The sequence below is a fragment of the Lampris incognitus genome, chromosome 17 (assembly GCF_029633865.1).
Source record: "Lampris incognitus isolate fLamInc1 chromosome 17, fLamInc1.hap2, whole genome shotgun sequence".
NCBI lineage: Eukaryota > Metazoa > Chordata > Actinopteri > Lampriformes > Lampridae > Lampris > Lampris incognitus.
Window position 1 is genome coordinate 10,279,785 of NC_079227.1, and position 23,970 is coordinate 10,303,754.

The window sequence follows — 23,970 nt, forward strand, 5'->3', positions numbered from 1 at the left end:
CTGTATTTTCTGCATCTGAACTGTTGAATAGCGAGGCTGGTAAAACTTGATCAGCCAGTCAAGTCCTCAGTTGGTGAAAAGTTGCGAGAAATTCAGTTTGGCCGGGCAGACTAAGCTACGCCGGAAACCAAAACGCTGCAAAACAAACCACAAATCTGTCAAATGGGCAATGCGGTGGAGACGAGTATGTTGAAAAAAATATAAAAAAATCTTAAATCCAAGTTGAAAAATCTATATTTTTGACAATAGGGGTTGCGAGGACGCTGGAGCCTATCCTGATTGGGATAAGCGGCTTGGATAATGGATGGATGGATGGATATTTTTGACAACCTTTACACACACACACACACACACACACACACACACACACACACACACACACCCTCTTTAATAATGCCAACAGCACACGTTTGCGCTGCAATCACTTCTCTACGGTTCCGTTTATATATTCAATATATAAGTTATAATATAAAATATAAGTTTATGTATAAAATATATATAAAACATAAGTTTATATATAAAATATATAAACGTGTTTATATATTTTGCTCTTATTTCTATTTCTCATTTTAGCTTTTATTTCTACTCATTTGTTTCTCTTGTTTCTATTTGTTTCTGTTTTCTTGTTACCTTGTATCTTGTGAGTTTGTTCTGTACTACAGCGTGAGTGTCTGTAATAGGACCCAGTTTCCCCTCAGGGATGAATGAGTATTCTGATTCTGATTCTGCCTCCCTGACAACCGCCAACAACACCAACAACATCACGAACCGCGTCTGTTGACAGCCCGCCCCGACCGCCTTTACCAAAAACCTGTCACGAGTGCCTCATCGCTCCGGCCAGGCTGCGAACTCGTGCAGTCGGTGGCACGTAGCTGTCATCGCGGGTTCCCACAGAATGACGGCATAACTCAAAACCCATTCAGTGGCAGCGTCTCACGGCGTCGGGGGGGGGGGGGGGGGCTCAGCATCGATCCTGATCCCGTGTTTAATGGCCGCTGGTTCTGGAGATGTAATACACTTCAGAGCACCCTCGTTCTTTTCTGTAAGCATTACTGACGGGTAAATTATGAACCGCTGTGGCCCTCGCCTAGAAGGATGTATTGCGTTTGTACAAGCTTGCCTGCGCACAAACACACACACACACACTTTTTTTTTGTGTCCTTGCCCCCATGTTCAGTGGAGCTGCTCTGGAAAGTGCCCACTTCAGCTTCTCAGTCGTTGTGTGTCGCAGGCCTGGGCCTTGAGCCAACAGCTTACAATGGAGAGGACAGTAAAGGAGGGAGCGAGAGAGACAGACAGACAGAGCAAGAGAGAGAGAGAGACAAACAGAGAAAGAGAGACAGACAGACAGACAGAGAGAGGAGAGAGAGAAAGAGAGACAGACAGAGACAGACAGAGCGACAGAGACAAAGACAGAGAGGAGAGAGAGGCAGAGAGAGAGACAGACAGAGACAGACAGAGCGATAGAGACAGAGAGGAGAGAGAGGCAGAGAGAGAACGAAAGAGACAGACGAAGAGAGGACAGAGAGAGACAGACAGAGAAAGACAGACAGACAGACAGACAGACAGACAGAAAGACAGAGAGAGGAGAGAGAGAGAAAGAGACAGACAGAGACAGACAGAGCGACAGAGAGAGAGGAGAGAGAGGCAGAGAGAGAATGAAAGAGACAGACGAAGAGAGGAGAGAGAAAGAGGCAGACAGAGAAAGAGTGAGACAGACAGAGAGAAGAGAGACAGAGAGAAAGAGACAGACAGAGGCAGAGAGAAAGAGACAGACAGAGACAGAGAGGAGAGAGATAGAAAGAGAGACACACAGAGAAAGAAAGAGAGACAGGAGAAATAGAGAGAGAGAGAGAGAGAGAGAGAGAGAGAGAGAGAGAGAGAGAGAGAGAGAGAGAGAGAGAGAGAGAGAGAGAGAGAGAGAGAGAGAGAGAGAGAGAGAGAGAGTGCCTATTTGTCATGCCAACAAAGCCCTTTGAATTTGAATTTAAGAGAGAGAGAGAGAGAGAGCGGACAGGAGAAACAGAGAAAGCGAGAGAGAAAGGGGGGGGACAGGAGAGCGGGAGACAGACAGAGAGAAGGACAGAGACAGAAAGACAGACAGTCAGTCACTTCTCCTTCACAACATTTGTAAAGAGGCCCTCGCTGCAGCCGGGCTCGACCGTAAAGTGCCTGCTCCCGCTCTAAATTCCCTTTAAAAAGGAGCATCAATGACCCCTGACCAATTTCAGGGTGCTTCACTCGGTTTGATCACAGAGCACTTTAACTGCTCTATTAGAGGCACGGCGCGGCAGCGAAACGCAACTAAACCGGCAACTTCACAGGGGAACGCCTGATAAAATTATCCACGGCCGCAGAGATAAAAGCCAGAGAAGGAGCCTCCAGGCAGAGGGGAGAGAGGGAAAGAGAGGGGGGTCCGTGCAGGAGGAGACGAGTCTGCGGAGACGGCAGTGTAGGCGACTGCGGTGTGTTGGACCGCAGCGGGACCCACAAGCCGCGGCGTGCGGCAAAGGTGGATGTGCGAACGGAGCGTGCGGCGTGGTGGCCGGTCCGGACACATTCCACATTCCGAGCCCGGGTGCGAGACGGAGCCCCGCCGGAGTCGCTCCCCGCCTCACGGTGAGACATTTGGCCTTTGTGTGCCGGTCGTTAGCGCTTTCTCTCCAGGGTTGGCCCCGATCCCAGAGCCTGGGAGAAAACCGTGCTTCCCTCCTCCGCAGCCAGGGGTCAAAGTCCGTTTCTGGTTTATAGAAACATGCACACGCACACCTGTGCACACAGCTACCACCACCAGGGGGCTGGATGTCATCAGGGCAGCCATGGCTGTTTATCTGTGGCTTTTGTCTGTCAAAAGAATATCATTTCCCTTGTAGTCAGACGTGACTAATGAGGCTATGCTTGACGGCGGCGATTACTCTCTTCTTGTCTTGTTGAAATGCAGCGTGCAACCGGCCCCTCGACTCTCGGCGTTCCCTCGCTCAGCTAAGTCCTCCATTATCTCCTAACACAGATTGTGATCGATACGCACTTTCCTGCCTTTCCCTAATCAGCCAACAGCACCCTTCCAGTGGGGGAGCACCAGGAAATACAGCTGGAAATCAAACGGGAATTGGATGCTGCTCAGCAAATAGTCAATTTCATGTATACAGACACACATATATATATATATATATATATACACACACACAAACACCAGGAGAGAAAGGAACATAATCAGGAGCTTTATCTGAGCTCAATTTTCTTTTTTTTTCTTTTTGCAAATTCATTTCTGATTTTTCCCTTTTTCCTCCCAATTTAGTGGCCAATCGATCCCTATTTTAGTTCAAACACCCACCCTCGTACTGCATGCGTTCGCCAACTGCATCTCTCCGGCCGGCAGTCTCGAAGGAGACGCCTCGCCACTTCCGTGACAAGGTGACTCCAGGCCGAAACACTGCTTTTTCTGACACACATAGAGACGCATTCATGTGACGAACACAAGCCGACTCCGCCCCCCTCCCGAAGACAGCGTTGCCGATTATTGCTGCTTCATCGAGTCCGGCCATAGTCGGATCTGACGTGACCGGGGCGCGAACCCCGGTCCCCAGTGGGCAACTGCATCGACAGAAAGCCGATGCTTAGACCGCTACACCACCGCGGACTCTGAGCTCAATTTTCTTAACTTTTATTAATCTATGGGAGCTCTGAGGAGTATGTGTGAGTGTGTGAATGGGTTAAATTCCAAATAAAACGGATAAGGAAACAATAAGATAAATAAATATAAATGCAGAAATAAATAATAAAAAGACAAAACAAATAAGAAAAACAGGAAAATATTTTTTAATATAAATTTTTATAAATAAATCAATTTCATAAATGTTATAAATTTTATAAATAAATATTACTTATCAATAAATAAATAAGTGTATTTATTCATAAATAATAAAAATAAAATAAACAACAAAAAAAAGATACGAAAACATAAGAAAAACAGATAAGAATTGAAGGGTCGGTACCCTTCGTTTTTTGCGAGCAGTGAAGCGTGAGCAGAGAGAAGGTCCTCTCACTTCCAAACACTGAGTTAAAAAAAAACAAAAAAACAAAAGGTGCAGAGGAAAAACAAAAAGACACCAGGAACCAAAGCGTTTTCTCCTGATGATCTCACCCTTCAACGACCATTTCAGCACTTCCACCTCCCTGGAAAGAGCCGCTTCTATCCCCACATCACATGCGGCACCATGGAGGACATTACATAATGGTCTGAGCAGTCAGTCCCATCCCGGACAAGCGTCACGTCAGGACTCCATGACATTTCATCTTGTACAAGACTTCTCCACAGAAAAATCACAAGCGCCAGCGGGTTCTACACAGGAGTGCACCTCGGCGTGCCACAGCCGGAGCTCATCAACACTCGCACAATGCTAGTTAGCTTAATTAATTAGGTTAGGTACTAATCTACATGCAGCCGGCATGCAAACCCACATTCACGACAGAGGTAATGGGGCTGCACAAAAGCCCACTATGCAAAAGGTCATGACTCGGTATTGCCGAAAGCACTTCCCCTGATAGACTGGTGATTGATTTTCAAGCTACCTGGCTCTACTGGCGGGTGAATGCGACAAGTCATTTCTGGACCCAGGCTCCGTGGGGGCCTGCTACTAGTTAATAATGCAGCCGATCCATGCAGCAGCAGTGGCAGAGGCTGAGCCTGTCTATTGGTCTGACATAACACACTCTGACAGCAAAGTGTACAAGCGGCTGATGCTACAGGGAATACTGTGTGGCCCTCCTGCGCTGGGGAGACCGGAAAATGCACTTCTCGATCCGACACGAGGAGCCGTGTCGAATAGCAATGCAGCAGGACGCGACGGCCGTTATTGCTGCGTCTCGCTAAAGTGTCACCAGCTAAATCGTGCGGGGCAGATCAAAACTGCCATAGTTAGAACAGCTGCCATACTCAATAAGGCATCAACACAACGGCTACACGCTCGAATCCAAACTGGCAAAAGCCCAAAAATTACAAGACTCAACAATAGCACACAGGTGAAGCTGAGCAACATGCCTGGGTCTTTCCCATGCAGATCTACCCAGCACACCCCAGTTTACACCATGGACACAGAGAATACTGGTCTCTGATTGGCTGGTGGCTGTGCGTTAAAACCCTATAATAAACACGTAGTCCGGGTCAAGTTTAATCACTGGTCTAAATTCATACACTAGATGAAAAGTCTCTAGAACCATAGCATCATGTTGACGCCGTAGCACGCCCAGTGAACATTCAACGTTAGCTTCACGGCTAACTTTTGCTTCATAACCAAAGCATTCAAAAAAAAAAGAAAAGAAAAAAGTAAATGCTTTTATTTTAGTGTTTTCCCTGTATTCATTCTGCAGCTATGAGCGCCGCTGCTAAAATTTCACACGATTATCGATATCAATGGGCTACGAATGGTTTTCACTCACACACTGCGAGCACGATAACAACCTACGTTATCAAATAAAGTTGAATCAGTTCATCTGGATACGTTTACTGAGAGAAACGTTTCATCGCTCATCTAAGTGACCTCTTCAGCCTCAACTGACTGCAGGTATCCCCACCCTTATAATCAATACAGTGGCATAACGACCGAAACCAACGATCAGTTTCATATGCAAATAGGCGTGACCATTAACTAGAGTTTCAATGGCCATGTGTACTATTCACAGAGGATTTGGAAATGTTTGCAATCACAGCACTGTAAGATGTGCAGCATCCGGGGACCAACTCCAGTTCGTCTTGCCACGCTCGGTCCAGGGGCACAGATAGGAGTATTAACCCTAACATGCGTGTCTTTTTGATGGTGGGGGAAACTGGAGCACCCAGAGAAAACCCACCGCAGACACAGGGAGAGCATGCAAACTCCACACAGAGGACGACCTGGGATGACCCCCAAGGTTGGACAACCACGGGGTTCGAACCATGGGTGATCTTGCTGTGAGGCGACAGCGCCAACCACTGGGCCACCGTGCTGCAAAGATGGCGACAGACGTACTCTTAGGCTCCCCCCCTTCGGTTCAGGGATGGCCGTTGCCTCTTCACATGCACATTATTGAGCACGCATGAAGAAACCCTATGTTATCGTGGAATTGTTTTGAGTCATCGACTAGTGCAATAAATCCCAGAATACTTACTCTCCTCATTCTTTGTATGACACATCTACATGGAAAAGGTACTGTCATAAGGGTAGCCTAGCTCCTTTAAAGAATGGGGCAGTGTGTACTGGGTGCATAGCGAGTGTGTGGTCGAGAGAGCGAGCAGCAGAAAAGTGATGGTGAATGAGAGTGGAGCAGAGGAAAAAGTTGGTCAGGGTTTTCCCTGCCATTATAAGACTTAGGCGCAGCACCCAGGCCGTTACAGGCACCACCCAAGTTGAATGAATGTGAAATCAATGCGGAGAGCATGAAAACTAAGTAAATTACTTTTCCAAGCTGTAATGGTTGTAGTTGGTCCCCGGTGGACTTCCCTAGCAAGTGTTTTCTTTAAGCTTTTTGGGTGTTGTTTATCTATTATCTGCTCCAGCTTACCAACATTTTGTAAATATGGTAATAATAATGGTCTAAAATTATGTGAAATTGCATATTTTTCTATTGACAAACGTAACATTTTCTTGGGGGAGGATCCCCAACCTCCCCGCCAAATACATGTACCTAAGTCTACCACAAACCTAGGGAAAACAAATTTTAAGCCATTCCAATGCGTGAATATGGGCCAGGGTGGCATAGTGGTCAGCCCAGGCGCCTCACAGTAAGAAGGTCCTGGGTTCAAGCCCTGGGTAGTCCAACCTTGGGGGTCGTTCCAGGTCGGTTGTGTGTGGAGTTTGTATGTTCTCCCCGTGTCTGCGTGGGTTTCCTTCCACAGTCCAAAGACATGTAGGTTGTAGGTCAGGTGAATTGGCCGACTAAATTGTCCTTAGGTGTGAAGATGTATGTGTGTGTGTGTGTGTGTATGTGTGGACCCTGTGATGGACTAGCAGCTTGTCCAGGATGTCTCCCTGCCTGCCGCTCAATGACTGCTGGGATAGGCTCCAGAATCCCCGCAATCCTGAGTACAATAAGCAGTTTGGATAACGGATGGATGGATGGAATACGGGCCGGCGTCATATGCTCGTGGACATAAGACACGCACAACAGCAGCACTGCTGAAAACAAAATCTTTGGTTAGTGACTATGATATGAACAGGATAATCCAATCCAAGGTACGCATTAAGGATTTTAACCCATAATATGGAGGCAAAGAACCGCTTGACGTGAGCCAGAATGTGTTAAAATCCTTTAATGTGCACCTTATAGTAGTTTTCCCATTGTGCGCCCACCCAAAAGCAGAGACATCTTGAACCATACGCCCACCTCCAGGTAATTAGCCTGTGTTACCTTAGCTTGGCCTCTAGAAAAGACACCCAGAGGGGGCATCTGCCAGGGTGTAGTCCGGGTTACCGGCTCCCAGCATTTCGATCCCTGTCGGAGTCCGGAAGAACTGACTTGATGCTTTAAACACACTTCTCACAGCTCATGAGAGTCACCGGCAAGTAAAGCGATGTGATGCCTGATTCACACTTTGTGGTAAATTGTGTTTCACACAGCGAGGGAATTGCTATAACAAATTGAAAGGCCGAGAAGTCCTCTGATCAGTGGGGGTTGTAAAAGGGGATAAAACAACGAGGAGTATTATAAACATCCTGCTGAGTCCAAACACGCTGTCGAAAAGCTCTGCGCCGCATGTCAAGGATCAGATTGGGGGGCTTTCACACACCGCTTTGATGCGTCAACCTTTAAAAATCTAATATCAAATATAAGACTGATACAGAAAACCCTAAAAAACAACAGCAAACTAACTTCAGGACTTGGCATTTCTGCCACCCTTTCTGCAACGAGTGCAGGTGGCAGCCGTTTCATTTGATAAAAGTTTTCCACTTCTGTTTTACAATTTCCCCGTGAAAATATCCTCGCCGTTGGAAGATTAAAGCCAGCTTTAGATGCCCCCACCCCCACCCCCGCCCCCATCGTGATCATCACTGCCTGTCCGCCCCACGGCTGTTGGGGCAGATGACGAGTCAAAGTCAGAGATGGAGGATTTCAGCTGTAACAGCCTCCTCGGCGTTTAACCAGGTGAATCCTTCCGGCACCTGCACGACTCACTGCTCCGACCCCACTGCTCCTCCTTCACAAGGTTAACCGCGCCCCCCACCTTGATTCCTCTTCGCCTCATATGCAAGACCGGTCACTTCCTCTAGACGGATGTCAATCATTCGATCAAATCCAACTTTACTTATCATGCACAACTTGGCGACATATTGATGTAACAACAATATCGTGATACGAGACGAGACGAGACATCGTCTGGGATTTTGGTTATCGTGATGTTGTGATGTAACTTACTCGTCATTCCCTGATATTAAAGGCTGCATTACAGTAAAGTAATTCAATTTTCTGAACTTATTCAACTCTTAGCGGAGTGAATCATAATATTCACATTACTAATTATCCATCCATCCATCCATTATCCAAACTGCTTGTCCTGCTCTCGGGGCCGCGGGGATGCTGGAGCCTATCCCAGCAGTCACAGGGCGGCAGGCGGGGGGGGGGGGGGGGACACCCTAGACAGGCCGCCAGGCCATCACAGGGCTTACTAATTATCATTTATCAAGATTTTTCTTTGTGTAAATACGAAAGCACCAATAGCCACCTCCAAAATATCGTCATATCATCGATATTAATGTATTCAGTTGAAAATATTGCGATATTTGATTTTGTCAATATCGCCCAGCCCTGATAAGAAACATACAAAACAAAACAAAAAAATACTGAAATGGTTAATAGGGTAAAGGAAGAGCAAAGTGTGCATATGTGTATGCAGTTTCTTTTCACGGGCTGTCATTCAAATGAACGCTTACCACTGTCGAATAAATCCAACCATGCTGTATATACTGTACACTGTACGTACACTGGTACACTCTGTCATGTCAGCTACCTCAGGCATGTAGTTAAGTAACCTGCTAACATCTATTTCAGCATCTCTAATACATTCTTGGGGCACGGTGGTGCAGTGGTTAGCGCGGTCGTCTCGCAGTAAGAAGGTCCTGGGTTCGAGCCCCAGGGTAGTTCAACCTTGGGGGTCGTCCCGGGTCGTCCTCTGTGTGGAGTTTGTATGTTCTCCCCGTGTCTGCGTGGGTTTCTTCCGGGTGCTCCGGTTTCCTCCCACAGTCCAAAGACATGTAGTTTAGGTGAATCGGCCGTACTAAATTGTCCCTAGGTGTGAAGGGGTGTATGTGTGTGTGTGTGTGTGGGCCCTGTGATGGCCCGTCTAGGGTGTCTCCCCACCTGCCGCCCAATAACTGCTGGGATAAGCTCTAGCATCCCCGCGACCCTCAGAGCAGGATAAGTGGCTGGGATAATGGATGGATGGATGATATAGTCTCTGTACCACTGCACTTTATCGCCTGTTATTTCGCCTGTATAAGTCAACCCTTGAGTACCGATCTGAAGATTGTTGTGTTGTGGTGTTGTTATTCTATGTTAAGTACAGAGCCACGAAACCGGAGTCGAGTTCCATGTATGTGCAAACCCACCTGGTTTACACACACACGGCATGATTCTGATGTATTAATGTATGTGATGGGCGGTACTGGGATAGGACACAGACCTGGATTCAGATAAGGAGGGAGTGAATGTGTCATGGTGTGCAATGAAGAACAGCAGAATGTTTTATGATCCAATTCAGGTTAAAATAAAAAACATTCATTTTTAAAAACTGTGCTTTCTCTCTCTCTCTCTCACACACACACACACACACACACACACACCCTTCATTTGATTCACAAGCCGGTGTTTCATTACTGCAGACGGCGAGGAGGACACGGGACTGCCTGGCGGTTATCTGAAGAGCTAGGTGAGCTTCTTGACAGGGCGACTTTGGCGGCAGACGGCGTCGGCGCGGTGTGACATGATACAGGGGGGTTCGGTGACAGCGAGGCTTCAGTCACGGGAGACAATAAGTCGAGAAATCCGGGGGAACATTTGGTGTAGACACACTGAATTAAAAAAAAAAAAAACAACCTTATTCTTAAGAGGAGAGGATGTTAAATATTTTTCTGGACAGAAACAAGGATTTTGCAAGAGTGCAAGTCGGGATACTGTCGGCAGTGGCACGAGCTTAACTTGGATGACAAATGACAAAACAAGTTGTTAAAAAGTTCTTTTGATAATGCCTCAAGTCTAAGTAAAGCCTACAAAAACCATCTCCGAGGCCACATACCAGAGGGCCTCTTGTTTCACTTCAACATATAAAGATTTATGTCGGCATTTAGAAGCTTGCTGCGAGTCCATAAAGAAACGACAGCAGTTCTGTTGTGAACATCATGGGATGTGTCAGAATGATGTAATACACCACGATCACCGGGTCTGTTTACACTTAGTGGTGGAGGCAAAAACTTCAAAACAACTGAGTCATACTCATGAGTTCTTCCTGTGCAGGTCCCGAAGTTAATCTTCTCTCTGAGCAGTCTTAAGCACTGAACTTTTATACAAAGTGAGAAACCAAAGTCATTATGAAGTTAAAAACTCCGAACGAGGCATGTGGGTGAAAGTAAAGAAATGCTTCTGACCTTTGTCCGTGCCCTCGGTGAATATTTCACCAGCGGCGCTCACTTTTGACGGGTAAATCTGTCAGCGGCGGAGACAGCTTCAGATGTTTGAATCTTTAAAGAGAGGAAACCGTCCGACCGGGTTTCGACAGACAAATAGTCGAGCGGTGTGTGTATGTGTGTGTGTGTGGTAGGGTTGTGAGGTGGTGGGGGGCAGGAAGTTGGCAGGAAGCTCTCAAAATTTGGGTAGGAGGAGGAAGAGTTGGCAGGGTTGCTGTGCTAAGCTTAAGATTTCTGATGACCATACAGTCCTGTTGACACGGCCCTGCCCTAAAAACAGAAGTACCAGGGCAGGCAGATACCACCGGGCTGTATTTTGGCACCAGTCCTAGCATTAATTACCCAATTTCCCCTCGGGGATAAATAAAAGTATTCTGATTCTGATTAACAGTTTGACAGTGTAACCAAGGTACATGTTACAGTAACCAAAGTAAATGTTGGGATGCATCTAAGAGCGCCACCATCATGTATAAATAATACATAGCATGGTATAACTACTTTCATAGCAGTCATTATTGTGACTTTTAACTGTCAGTGCAGCAATTATTAACCTAACAGAAATAGCTTTGCCTTCATTCAGGAGGTAAATAGGAACCAACAAGGAGAGGCAAGGGTTCCCGTTAAGACAAGGGTTCCCGTTATCTCCCAACAAATTCAGCACTCGCTGGCAGGTCATTAATAATCACTGGCCACTGCATTACCTTGGTGCACAGTCCTCTATCCATTAAAGCTGTTAACTTAAAGGGTAACATGACAAAGATTCAGCTTGTCTTGTTGCCTTCCAAGTACATGCTTTCGAAAAACGCCGCTTTATGGCGTGGAGAGAAAAGTGGTGCGTCTCTAAATCCAAGGGTGTGGAGATAGATCTCTGACTAACACATTTTTTTTCTTCTTTTTTTTTTTAAGTTTCTGCCCAATGACGTCAGACTTCCTTCTGGAAGACTCATTTCATGTACTTGCGTAAATGAAATGACACAAAATATCATTTCCCCCTGCCCACAGCAGTGCAACACAAAGACAAAAACACATATGCAAGAACTACAACAACACACATATCCAAACTAAGCACACACAAAAAAAAAATCACTGTCCAAGGGAACGAACGCAAGCCAGGATGACTATCGGAACTGCCGGTCTGCATGGGCTAGCAGTTAGCTTAGCCTGTCCCGCGTCCGCGTGCTGTCAGACCGCCCTCAATGTTTCCTCTTTGAGCGCAGCTCCGAGCAGGGGTCGTGGTCCTTGGGCCAACCGGACGCAACAAACCAGGCTCCCTCAGGGAGGGAATGGGCAAAATAACTAAGATGGAATCCCTTATTTTCCACCATTAATGACGTGCAGGTTTCCATGCGCCAAAAATACAGTAAATCAAGCCATTTTGGTTTTATTTAGGACAAATTACTCATAGATTTTGGTATTGGATTTGAGTTTTAGGTGAAATCTCTGATAACAGTACGCCATTTTAGCCTGTTGTAGTCCCGATATATGATAATAGTATTGGCACTGCTGCATCCCTAATGTATACACGTCTGCAGCCCAGAGAACGTGATTTAGGGTTTAATTACACTTAAAGAAGTGGGTGGAGCAGAAATAAGGTGTTCTACCAGAAGGGTTAATTGCGAGTTTGGGTTTAATCTGTTGTTCACAGCAACCAGGTTACTGTTTGTAGTCTTATCTCGAGGCCTGATGGAAACAGGCTCCTGAACCTAGGCTACGGATTTCCATGGCAACAAGAAAGGGGAGGTATTCTTGGCTGCAATGCTAAAAGGCCAATATTCTTTGCTGTGTCAATAAACCATTTTTCAAAAATAAAGTGGCGTGAAGAAGAGCGTTTGTGTCAAGTCTGCTGGGCCGGCGTCGGGACCATCCTGAAGTGCACCTCTTCGTTAGACAGGAGGCAGAAAGCAAAGGGAAGCGGTGATGAAGTAATTCAGAGATAAGCGCCAGCAAGTGCACCGGTCGAATCCAAGTGGACGGGTTTAATCCAATTAACGGGAGGAGGGCCAGTGAAACGGAGCCACAATAAACTCCACCATTCATCATGCTGGGACACTCTCCGACTCTGGGGAGAGCAAACAACAGCTTTAAAGAGTTCCCAAGGCCACATGCAACTCAACACACTGCTACTAACTGGACTCCTGATCCAAAAGGGATCTCCTGTACCCTGCTCAAAGCAGGCTTTAATTTTTTGGATGTCCAAGATGGAACCTTGGACAGAAACCGGATACCAGAATCTCTGTCTCCCAATTATTTTATCAGCAGAATCTGTTTTGCTGGTGCAGACATGAATCATAGCCAACCTACCTGTAGACTTTATTGGCAATATCCAATACTGTATTTCCCAGACTATGAGTCATTGTTTTTTGGGTTTTTTTTACTCGTCTCGCCGGTCCTGCAACTTGTATTCCAAAGCAACTTATACAATGTAATTTTGTCGGATGAATACTAGGGCTGACCTGAATACAATTTTTTGCGCTCCGGAGATTCGGTAGTAATTAACAGTGAATATCTGGAGCTTCAGGTGCCTGCTGCTGAGGTCGTCCCGTCAAGAGACTCACCTAACCCTTCAGATAACTGCTAGGCAGTCCCGGATGCTCCTCGCAGTCTGCAGTAATGAAACGCCGGTTTGTGAATCAATAATAATACTTCTTTCTGTTTTGGTCAATAGAAATTATTTCTATAAATTTTGTGCTTTTCTGATGCGGAATCAGAAACTGTGTCGGGCGGTCTAAGCATCGGCTTTGTGTCGATGCAGTTGCCCACTGGGGACCGGGGTTCGCGCCCCGGTCTCGTCAGATCCGACTATGGCTGGACTCGATGAAGCAGCGATAATTGGCAACGCTGTCTTCGGGAGGGGGGCGGAGTCGGCTTATGTTTGTCACATGAATGCGTCTCTGTGTGTGTCGGAAAAAGCAGTGGTTCGGCCTGGAGTCGCCTTGTCACGGAAGTGGGGAGGCGTCTCCTTCGAGACTGCCGGCTGGAGAGATGCAGCAGGCAAACGCATGCAGTACAAGGGTGGGTGTTTGAACTAAAATAGGGATCGATTTGCCACTAAATTGGGAGAAATCAGAAATAAATGTAAAAAAAAGAAGAAAAAAAAGAGATGGGGTCGGATGTCGAAATTTCACAAGTATTGTGTTGAAGTTCAAGTTTTTGCTATTGTGACAGCCCCGTTTTTATACACACAGAACAACAGCCTTTATAGATTACTTGTTAATGTTTACTTAATTTTCCCTAAAGTTGGGCTATGTTTGAGTATAAAAGTGAGCAAGTCAAATTCCTATCGACATTAAGTAAAAAAAAATAAAAAATGTTTTGTCGGTTCATATGGTGGAAAATATTAGGCCTGCCTCAACCCATAATAAACTCTGGCTTAATAGACAACGGTGTTAATTGAAAAGGGAGCCAAGGTAAACAGCACCATGTGGCTCAAAGCAGCGTCTGTTCAACCGGTCCGTTTGGCGAGTCGGTGGTTTGTTTTTTTTTGGGGGGGGGGGGGGTTTCTCAGTGGGAGTCTCAACAGTTGGCAGGCTGTTTGAGTAAATACACAAATAGTTGAAAAATAAATAAATAAATAAAAATGACGACTCGCTATCTTGTGAGGGCAAATTGGGAACTACACAAAAGGATAAGGGAACACTGGTTCGAATCCCCGTGCCAAGGAGAACGAGGCGGAGGAAACAGCCCAGCGTTTGGATGGGATGTTATGTCGGAGGATGAATTATGCCTCTGGAAGGGCGGCTGAGGATAAGTGCGCTGTTGTTTCTATATTTCATGCTTTGTCACGGCTCAGCAAGGCTTGCCCAGCCTCGTTAGCCTCACACAGAAATATGTATGCATGTGTGTGGGGAGAGAGAGAGAGAGAGAGAGAGAGAGAGAGAGAGAGAGAGAGAGAGAGAGAGAGAGAGAGAGAGAGAGAGAGAGAGAGAAGAGCATGTTTTAAGCACTGCTGGACATTGTTTCTAAAAGCTTTGCTGCCAGGGTATCTGTGTGTGTGTGTGTGTGTGTGTGTGTGTGTGTGTGTGTGTGGTGTCTTTCCATACATAGGCATAACCTTCTCCTCTGTGAAAACCAGTGTTGTGGGGGGGGGGGGGGGTGTGCGTGTCTGCATGTGGCTATGAGCCGGAGTCTGATTGGCGATGGAAGCTGAGGCTTGTTGCTATGGGGATGCACATCATGAACGCAATGGAAAAGGGGCTGAGACAAGAAGAAGAAGAAGAAGAAGAAGAAGAAGAAGAACAGGAGGAGAGTCTAAAAATCACACAGGTCCGCGCCGCCGGTGGAATCTCCTCTCCCATCATGTTTCATTCCCGCCGACAGGATCCATGCGGCGGTGCGGGTCCCAGCCTGCCCCGGATTCATTGTACAAACGCCGTAAGATTAAGCAACAGGAGCTTAACGTGGCCCTGACTGTTAAACGGAGCGGCGGTGAAGCAGGAGTCAGGAAAGATGAAAGCCCCGCCGGAGCCCGACGGTGAATAAATAATGACATCTATTGTGAGGAAATTTGATCGGCCCCCCTCTGAAAAATCAATGACTAACAACTGGACCACGATGCCCCGAGTGACTCAGCAATAACCTGAATGCACTGAAGGAAGTCAATATCAACTGCCGGCTCTTGTTCTGGCAGATGTGATGCACGGCGCTGGAGAAAAGCTGCCGAAGCGCTCCTGAGAGCAGGTTTTCTCAGCCAGGGCCCAGACACAAGACTCCTGCTTAGAAACTTAAAAAAATAAATAAATACAATGAAAGAAAAATCACTCTTTCAACTCGCCAAACAGTCGGAGGGACGGGGCAGGCCAACAGAGAGGCCCCTCGGAGTTTAGTACTGTTCTCACATGGCTGAAAACAACCGATGACTCAGACGGCAGTGAGTCACAGCCGAGGGCTGCAGACTACCACATGCCCCTCCCATACATGTGGCGTCGCCAGCCGCTGCTTTTCACCCGACAGTGAGGAGTTTCACCAGGAGGACGTAGCGTATGGGAGGATCACACTATTTCCCCCCAGTTCCCCCCGACCAGGCGCCCTGACCGACCAGAGGAGGCGCTACCGCGGCGACCAGGACACATACCCACATCCGGCCTCCCACCTGCAGACACGGCCAATTGTGTCTGTAGGGACGCCCGACCAAGCCGGAGGTAACATGGGGATTCGAACCGGCGAGCCCCGTGTTGGTAGGCAAAGGAATAGACCGCCAAGCCACCCGGACGCCCCGAGCTTCACTTACGTGATCTCAGTTCAGTTCCACCGTGGTTAACGATAACGTGACCCAACGAGAATAAGATTGCAAGAAGTTCAGGTGACTTGTTTGAACATGCGGGATGAAAACTATCACAAGAGGCTTATTAAAGTACAAAAAGAAAGAAAAGAACAAAAAACAACAACAACAACAAACAAACACCAAGACGAGGAAGCTGAGACTGGAAAGCAGAATTAAAATGACAGCATGGCGTAACGTTGCAGGGGGGAAAAAAATAATGAAATTCATGAAAACAGCATTAAAATAAAATGAATAGAAAATAAGTAAAATGCTGGATATGAATTCTAAGGGGGAATGAGTGTGATAATGAGAGAGAGAGAGAGAGCGAGAGAGTCGGTGAGAGAGAGAACGAGAGAGCGTGCGAGCGAGACAGAGAGAGCAAGTGAGAGAGAGAGAGTGGGTGAGAGAGAATGAGAGAGTGTGAGTGAGAGCGAGTGAGTGAGCGAGTGAGTGAGCGAGAGAGCGAGTGAGCCAGCGATACAGAGAGCGAGCGAGAGTGAGAGAGAGAGAGAGAGAGAGAGCGAGCGAGCAAGAGAGCGAGCGAGCAAGACCGAGACACAGAGACAAAGCTGGAGAGCGAGAGAGCCAGCGATACAGAGAGCGAGCGAGAGTGAGAGAGAGAGAGCAAGACAGAGAGAGAGAGCGGTTGAGCAAGAGAGCGAGCAAGCAAGACCGAGAGACAGAGATGGAGAGCGAGAGAGCGAGTGAGCCAGCAATACAGAGCCAGCGAGAGTGAGAGAGAGAGCAAGACAGAGAGAGAGAGAGCGAGCGAGCAAGAGAGCGAGCAAGCAAGACCGAGAGACAGAGATGGAGAGCGAGAGAGCGAGTGAGCCAGCAATACAGAGCCAGCGAGAGTGAGAGAGAGAGCAAGACAGAGAGAGAGAGCGAGCGAGCAAGAGAGAGCGAGCCAGCAAGACAGAGAGACACAGAGACAGAGACGGAGAGCGAGAGAGAGAGCGAGCGAGCGAGCGAGACAGAGAGAGAGAGAGAGAGAGAGAGAGAGAGAGTAGCAGGGAGCGTTTGCTCACGTAGCGCCACAGCGAGTGGAGGAGGAAGAGAAGAGGAGAATTTGTTGAGCTACTGAAGCAAAACCTCAGACAATTTAAACAACGCCGATACGGAAGAAATGTTTGCCTTTCAGTAAATGAGCAAAACGGGGCTCTTCTTCTTCTTCTTCAAGTTCCTTTTTATTCCAGAAATATCATCTACACCTCCCCGAGTACAACATGGCTCCGACTCAGGGCCCGCGACGCCCCGAACCCAGAGCAGGTAGAGGGGCGTTCAGCGTTTGGCTCAAGAGCACCTCAGCTGAACATCAACACACACACACACACACACAGACACACACGCGGGCTGCTGGCGGCCACACGCTGGCCTTTTCCGAAAACAAACACACTTGTTTTGGTGTGAAAGGGGGGCGCTCTCTAAGTGCCGCGGTCGCCGCCAAGCCCACTGTTGACGGGAGGAAAACGAGTCCAGCAATTTCGGACCAATCAATTTTCGGGGACAACTCTGCCATCTGCAGAGCGGGGGCCCATCTGTCGGCGGCCGCCGCACTTCACCCCTGGGTCAGAATGCTTCCTGCCGTGTGGCCCGCCTGCCCACATTTTACAGCCACATGCCGTCCGACAAAACGGACGATGGCACAGTATCGAAAAAAGGAAGAAAAAAAAAAGAGGAGGCAGATCTGAGAGGCAGACCAAATCATTTGCAGCAAAGCTCACAGTCTGATCGGCCTCGGGCTGACTCTCGTCGTGCTCGCATGGGTCAGGTCAATCTATCTGTCCGGGCAATCCACTCAGCCCCGCCAGAAATGTAGCACACTGCCCTCCGAGGGGTGTGTGTGTGTGTGTGTGTGTGTGTGTGTGTGTGTGCTGGGGGGGGGGGGGGGGGCTGGGAAGTGAAGAGGGGTTGGTTGGGATTTTGGCGTGCAAATCCGGCTTAGCCAGATTCTGGGTACATGGGAGGGGAACATCAAAACGCGGGCCAGATTGATTAGATAACCTCTGGCGGTGGAGTGGGGGGGGGGGGTTTGATGCGACAGTCGCTGCTGCACAGCCGCCGAATTCTCGATGAGCTTCTCTCTTTGAGCGACGGGTAACGTCAAAACACTGACCACAGTAAGAGAAGAAAATAAACAACAAAAGTAGGAAATTAAAGCATCTATAGAGAAAAATTAAATGTGATGGTCTCATCGTGTCATGAGGCACACACACACACACACACACACACACACTAACCCTGACTGAACGAAGACACCCCCCCCCACCAACAAACAAGCCAAATATTCACAATAGCTTTTGTGTAGTTTGTGTTACCTCTCTCCTCTAAGTGACAGCAACACAACCCAGGGTGACTACACCTTACTGTCCAGAACTCTCTCCTATACCAGCCAGCTAGCCATAACACATCTGGAATCATCACCCCCCCCCCCTCCGCCCTTCCCCGTGTCCCGGACGCGCTTAAATGAGAAAGTGTCGGGTTCGAGTGTTGAAACTGGCCCCGGCGGGCGGAGACGGGTCTTACCTGCGCTCTCGGTGAGGCAGAGGGTGCTGCTGTTGGCGCGTGATGAAGGTGGTGCCCCAGATGGGGCTGCTGTGGCTGTTCCTCAGCCAGCCCACGGGGGGCGACGGTGGGTAAGGGGTGCTGCGGAAGCCATGGTCCGACTCGGTCTCCGACGTGAGGGAGGACGCCGAGCTCCCCATCGCCGTTGACGACACGCGGGCGCTATCCAGAAACAGTGTGCTGGTTGGGCAGTGGGGGGGGGGGCAGTGGAGGATGGAGACCTTGTTTTTCACTTGCCCTGAAAAATCTCCAATAGCCCAGGCTCGTGGCTGGGCTTAGGCCAGTCACCCTAAGGAAGGAGGGCAGCTAAGGAAAGAGGAAGTAACTCTTATATGTTCATAATCAAACTGGGACCCCCGCTGACGAGTCTGTGCTTCCACAAAAAAAAGGGGGGGGCGGATTTTATGCCAGCAACTCTATGAGAGGAGGCTGCATTGTTTTTATTAAATTTAAAAATTCAATGAAAAGAACAACAAGAAGGCAGCGGTGAGGAAATCAGAGGCGAGACTGTTCAGAACAACAACCAAAAAACTAACTAAGTGGTGGACGGATGAGGCTGCAGATGAGGGTGGACTTCCCTAAAGAAGCGGTGAGGATGGAGATGAGGGTTGGGGGGGGGGGACTGAAAACGACTCTATCAAAAACCGTTATTGGGAGGACCCTGGGCACCAATTTCAATTTCCTGCGTCAACACTCCCCAGCCCGTCTCCGGTTGTGCCACCCGTTATTTCTCCGGCCTCGGCGCAGACGTTCGGCCCCGGGTCCGAGCAGACTCATGCCTGGTCCATCTTCCCGCCGCACGTGCACCATCTCGGCAGCGAAGGTGTAGATCTCTAAAAGATTTGGAGGGGTTCGTAAAATCCCACGCACGTGCAAACGGAAAAAGGAAAACCGTGTGGTTGTGGCTTGCGTCTGATGAAGCGCCTCATATCTGGGGCGTCAGGCGAGGAACATACGGTCCATGAATACGGCTAAAAACGAAGGGGGGGATATTTTCAAGAATGGCACCAACTTCTCGAGTTTGGCTGAATCCGGGAGGCAAATCTAGCGTTGTTCATGAGAAATAAAAGAGGTTTTGTGTGAGGTGCAGGCCTCCTGTCCATGACTGTTGGCCCCGGGGGACTTGCAGCCGGGGTGAAGGGTTACCGGAGACCCTCCGCAGGAACATCCGGCTGCATGTCAGCCATGGGCTGAAACTCCCATCACTGAAATCACAGAGAGCCCAAAGGTGCCACTGAGCAGCATAGAGGCCATTGGTCAGTGAGATTTCGACATCCTCTCTTGTTTTCGAGAGATTAGCCTCCTTCCGCCATTCCCGGTTTCGGGGATAACCTGCTCTCCGCAGGGTTTCCGCTTGAACTTTGGAATTAAAAGGACAAGATGAGTCGGCGGAGGTGTGCGGGTGGGGGGGGGAGGTGGGTTGCGTTCTTGTTAAAAAAAAAAAAGACGAAGAAGAAAAAAAGAAGAGAAGAAGAAGAAGGGCTCTATGCAAAAGTCAAATATCCAACAATAAATAAGTTCTGCGGAGACTTGCCCGTGCAGATGAGCCGAACCGGTCCGGGGCTTGCGGAGGCGATCCCGGTCCCGGCAGACGAGGAGGCCCGGGCAAGTCTTGGTTCGTCGACCCGCAGCGGGGTTTGGGATCGCTTGGCCGGCCGGCTATCGATCCGGGAAATCCACATGGACTCGCGATCTACCCGCGGCGCCCTGCAGACCGCGCGTGACAAGTTCCTGACGCCGCTTCAGACACCGGGGCTGCTTCCGTCTCCGTGCGCGTGCAGCCTCCTCGATCCGGTGGAACGGCGCGGGGGCGGTAGCGACGGGGAACGGCGAGACTACATGACGGCTAACCGCCGGGGGAAGAGGGGGGGGAGGCTGCGGGTCGAGGCTCGCCAGTTCATGCGTGCGGCGTCACACGATGAAGAGGAAGAACCGCCGACAACGCCAAGTGCCTGCACAGGCTTTCGGATGACTCAAATGCGACCCACTGAGATCCCTTCGCCAACTGTGCGGAGGGGGGGAGAGGGGGAGGGGGGGAGAAGCGCAACAAGAGCGCCCTTAGAAGCGGAGATAACCCGGCAAGGTGTTGTTCAGAATCGGCTGTTCAGTCGCACACCTCCGCCGTCTCTCTCCGGTCCATCCCGGCCGGCTCCGTTCCGCCGTGGGAAAGCCGCGGAGCCGCGCTGTTTTATGTCATGGAGACATCCTCGCTCCGGTCCCGTCGTCGCCTTGGAAATAAATCACTACCCAAAGTGTAGTTCCCGTCCATTTCAACCCACGGAGTCTATGTTTCCTCCTGCGTCGGGGGTGTTATTGCTCCATTTTGTGCTGTGTGTTTTCTTCTTCTTCTTCTTCCGCCCCCCAGGAGGGTTTAATTCTCCCTCTCCGCTTTGCCTACATGCGGCGGCGGACGAGGACGCAATCTCTCTCCCCCAACACGAGCTTACGGGAGAGTCGGCAGCGCGCCTGCGCAGTAGCGTGCCGAAAGCAGGAAGGTTGCGTTCAAGAGATCAACGTAAAAGGCCCAACAGAAGCGCGCATCCCCTGCAGGTAGCGCCCAGAAACGCGAAGGAGCCCGGACCAAACGCGTGTTTGGGTTTGGGACGACTGTAGGCAACCCGTCACCTCACACACCCTCCCCCCTCTGACGCAAGTGTCGCTGTTCCGCTCCCCCCCCATATTGCATTAATCTGCTGATTCAGCAGCCATATTAGCCCGAGTGTGCCACGGAGAGGGCCGTGTGTGTACGCAGGTTTTGCTCCCGGCCCGGCGCTACACCGACTCATTAGTCCCCTCTCCTTTCTGGCCGAAGGTGCGCGAGCCGGTGACGTCAGCTGGGTGTAGTGTTGGGTCGCAAAGAAAACTTACGGTTTACCGTGGCACAATACCTCACTCATCTGGCAGACGCATTTATCCAAAGCCACTTAGAGGAGTCAGCAGCTATCAGATAAATTCAAGCGTTACCAACTGGCATCACACAACGCTTAATCACACCATGGTAGTACTATATGAAGTAGTTGTAGTAGTACATATACTACACAGTAATCACATCATGGTAGTACTATATGAAGTAGTTGTAGTAGTACATATACTACACAGTAATCACATCATGGTAGTACTATATGAAGTAGTTGTAGTAGTACATATGCTACACATTAATCATATCATGGTAGCACTATATGAAGTAGTTGTAGTAGCACATATACGAACGACACTGTAATCATATCATGGTAGTACTATATGAAGGAGTTGTATAGTAGGACAGTAATCATATCATGGTACTATATGAAGTAGTACACGTGCTACATGGTAATCATATCATGGTAGTACTATATGAAGTAGTTGTAGTAGTACATATGCTACAGAGTAATCCTACAGCCATGAGTGCATGTCTTGCTGAGTGCGTGTCTTGCTGGTGCAAATGCAGATTATCAAGATGCAGAGAAGAGACGGAACAGGAGTCGTGGCTTGGACGTGGCTTGGTGGGTCCACAGCCGAGTATAACTGGGAGGTTAACAGCTCTCACAGCCCGGGCCAGTGGAAAGAGTGGAGGGTTAAGCAGAACAGAGCGTGCCTCTTACAGTCGTCTTTGCTCAACTGTCCCTTCACATTACTGAGATAAGCCTTCACACTTCCTCTCTCCTCTCTCCTCTCTCGCTTCCTCCACTGTGTACCGCCTCTATCTGGCTCGTCCTCTCTCTCTCTGGCTTTCTCTATCTCCACTGACCTCATTCCTCCTCTCCCAACCTCCCTCTCTCCATTTGCAGAGATCACTGACAAAACAAAGCGTAGTTTAAGCTCAGGCTTGCACCTAATAAGAAATGACTCACTGAAAAAAAAGTACCTTCATGTACTCTGCTCCCCCTCCACTGAACTCACAGCGGCGTTGCCGAAAACCCCACAGCGGTGGTGCAGATTCAGCTGTAAATGGATGTTTCCATAAGCAGACACGTTTAAAGGGGCGTTCTCGGGTTTGTTTAGCTAAGACTTAAAGGGAAGTCAGGCATCGAAATAACATTCACGGCCGATATCGAAACCGATACAACCCCCCCCCCCGTTTCAAATTTACTTGATTGTATAAATTCAGTACATTTCCCTGTGCTTTTCAATGAAAAATCAATTACAAACCTACAAGGGGGAAAACTTGACCGGGCTTTACATCTTACGACTTTCACAGCCCTCGAGAACAATATGTTCTTCGGCAATGTGCCTCTTGATATTTCATCACAACAGTTTTTACAGCCTGCCGCTTATCAGTCATCACAAACCGAGATGGCTCCATACTGCAGTTTTTCAAATGCTGGGCCACATTAAGCAGTGTGTGTGTGTGTGGGGGGGGGGGATCCATGGTGCATCACTGACTGACTGACTGACACACGGGGGCTGTAATGGCAGGCGAGTGGGGTGAGCTCGCATCACAGTCACACTCGACACAAAACTATTGGATCAATAATAAAGAACGTCATTATTAATTCATTTTCAGCTGATTTGGTCCGATACGGAAACTCGGCCTAAGTTTCAGTTCATCTTTAGGTTTGGCCCCATCGGGTATTTATAGAGGTGTAGCCTGTTTGAACGTACTCTCATCTTTGTGACTGATGTTTTGCTCTGGTCGAATGTCTGATACCTATCTGCCTGTCCACGACTTTGGCATCGGTTGGTTGAATGGTCGAATAAAGTAAAAAGGTCGAACGAGAGAAGTTAAGTCAAGTCATGTTGTATAGCCCAATATCACAAATTAAAAATTTGCCTCAAGGGGGCTTTACAGCAGACAGCAGTGGATCAACTAAACACAAATGAGCTGCCATTGCAACACATGCAGGGCCGGGTGTGTGAAAATGTACTTTAACGTGTACTTCTCTGGAGCTGTACAAACAGCCAGCCTGGCAGTTCCTGGGGGAGGGCGTTGTTTAAGTACTCGCAGGCTTCCCGGAGGCCTCGTTCAGCTTTGCCAGATACCACGACACTCAAACTGGTTTGACTGGGCAGCCCTAGCACGAGTCCGGCTCATTTCCATAGAAGAGCCTGCAGCAAACGAGACTTGGTCTGATGATGACACCAGAGCGGGTAGACTGGAAAATGCATGTGTCATACAGAATGTACGACATCTCAGTTCAAATAAACACTTTATGCTGTCAACACTCTGCTCTGGCACCATTTCCCATCCGACTGGAAAGCGAGATTGGGAAATCAACAGTACCAGATGTTGGCCGGGTTGTTCTTTTCAATCAACTTCATGTTGAACCGACGGGGGAAAAAAAGCCCCTTCTGATAACGCTGGCCTGTCACGAAGTACCGTTGAGAAAACAGGGCGTACACACAGACAAATCACAGGGATTTTTAATGAGAGATTGGAAAACAAACTGACAGCAGGGATGGAATTTACATGGGCGCCATCGTACGCACAACGTTAGGGGCGTCAATCACTGAAACAGCACCCACGGGGACCAGGCCTAGTCTGAGCACTGTACTGCAAACCCTTTGTGACAG

The 23,970-nt window shown here is 48.7% G+C and overlaps 1 protein-coding gene across 2 annotated transcripts in view; it reads right to left on the bottom strand.

The window, feature by feature from the left end:
- The window catches only part of capn15 (calpain 15), a 97,683-nt gene that overhangs the window by 69,489 nt on the left and 4,224 nt on the right, over window positions 1-23,970 (bottom strand). The window contains exon 1 of one of the 2 annotated variants that reach the window (XM_056297720.1): window positions 18,442-19,702. The exons of the other annotated variant lie outside the window; for it this stretch is intronic. Within the exon in view, the coding sequence (XP_056153695.1) occupies window positions 18,442-18,620 (179 nt within the window). The 5' untranslated portion in view covers window positions 18,621-19,702. Of the gene's footprint in view, window positions 1-18,441; window positions 19,703-23,970 lie in introns of those variants that run through there. 2 annotated transcript variants of the gene reach the window in all.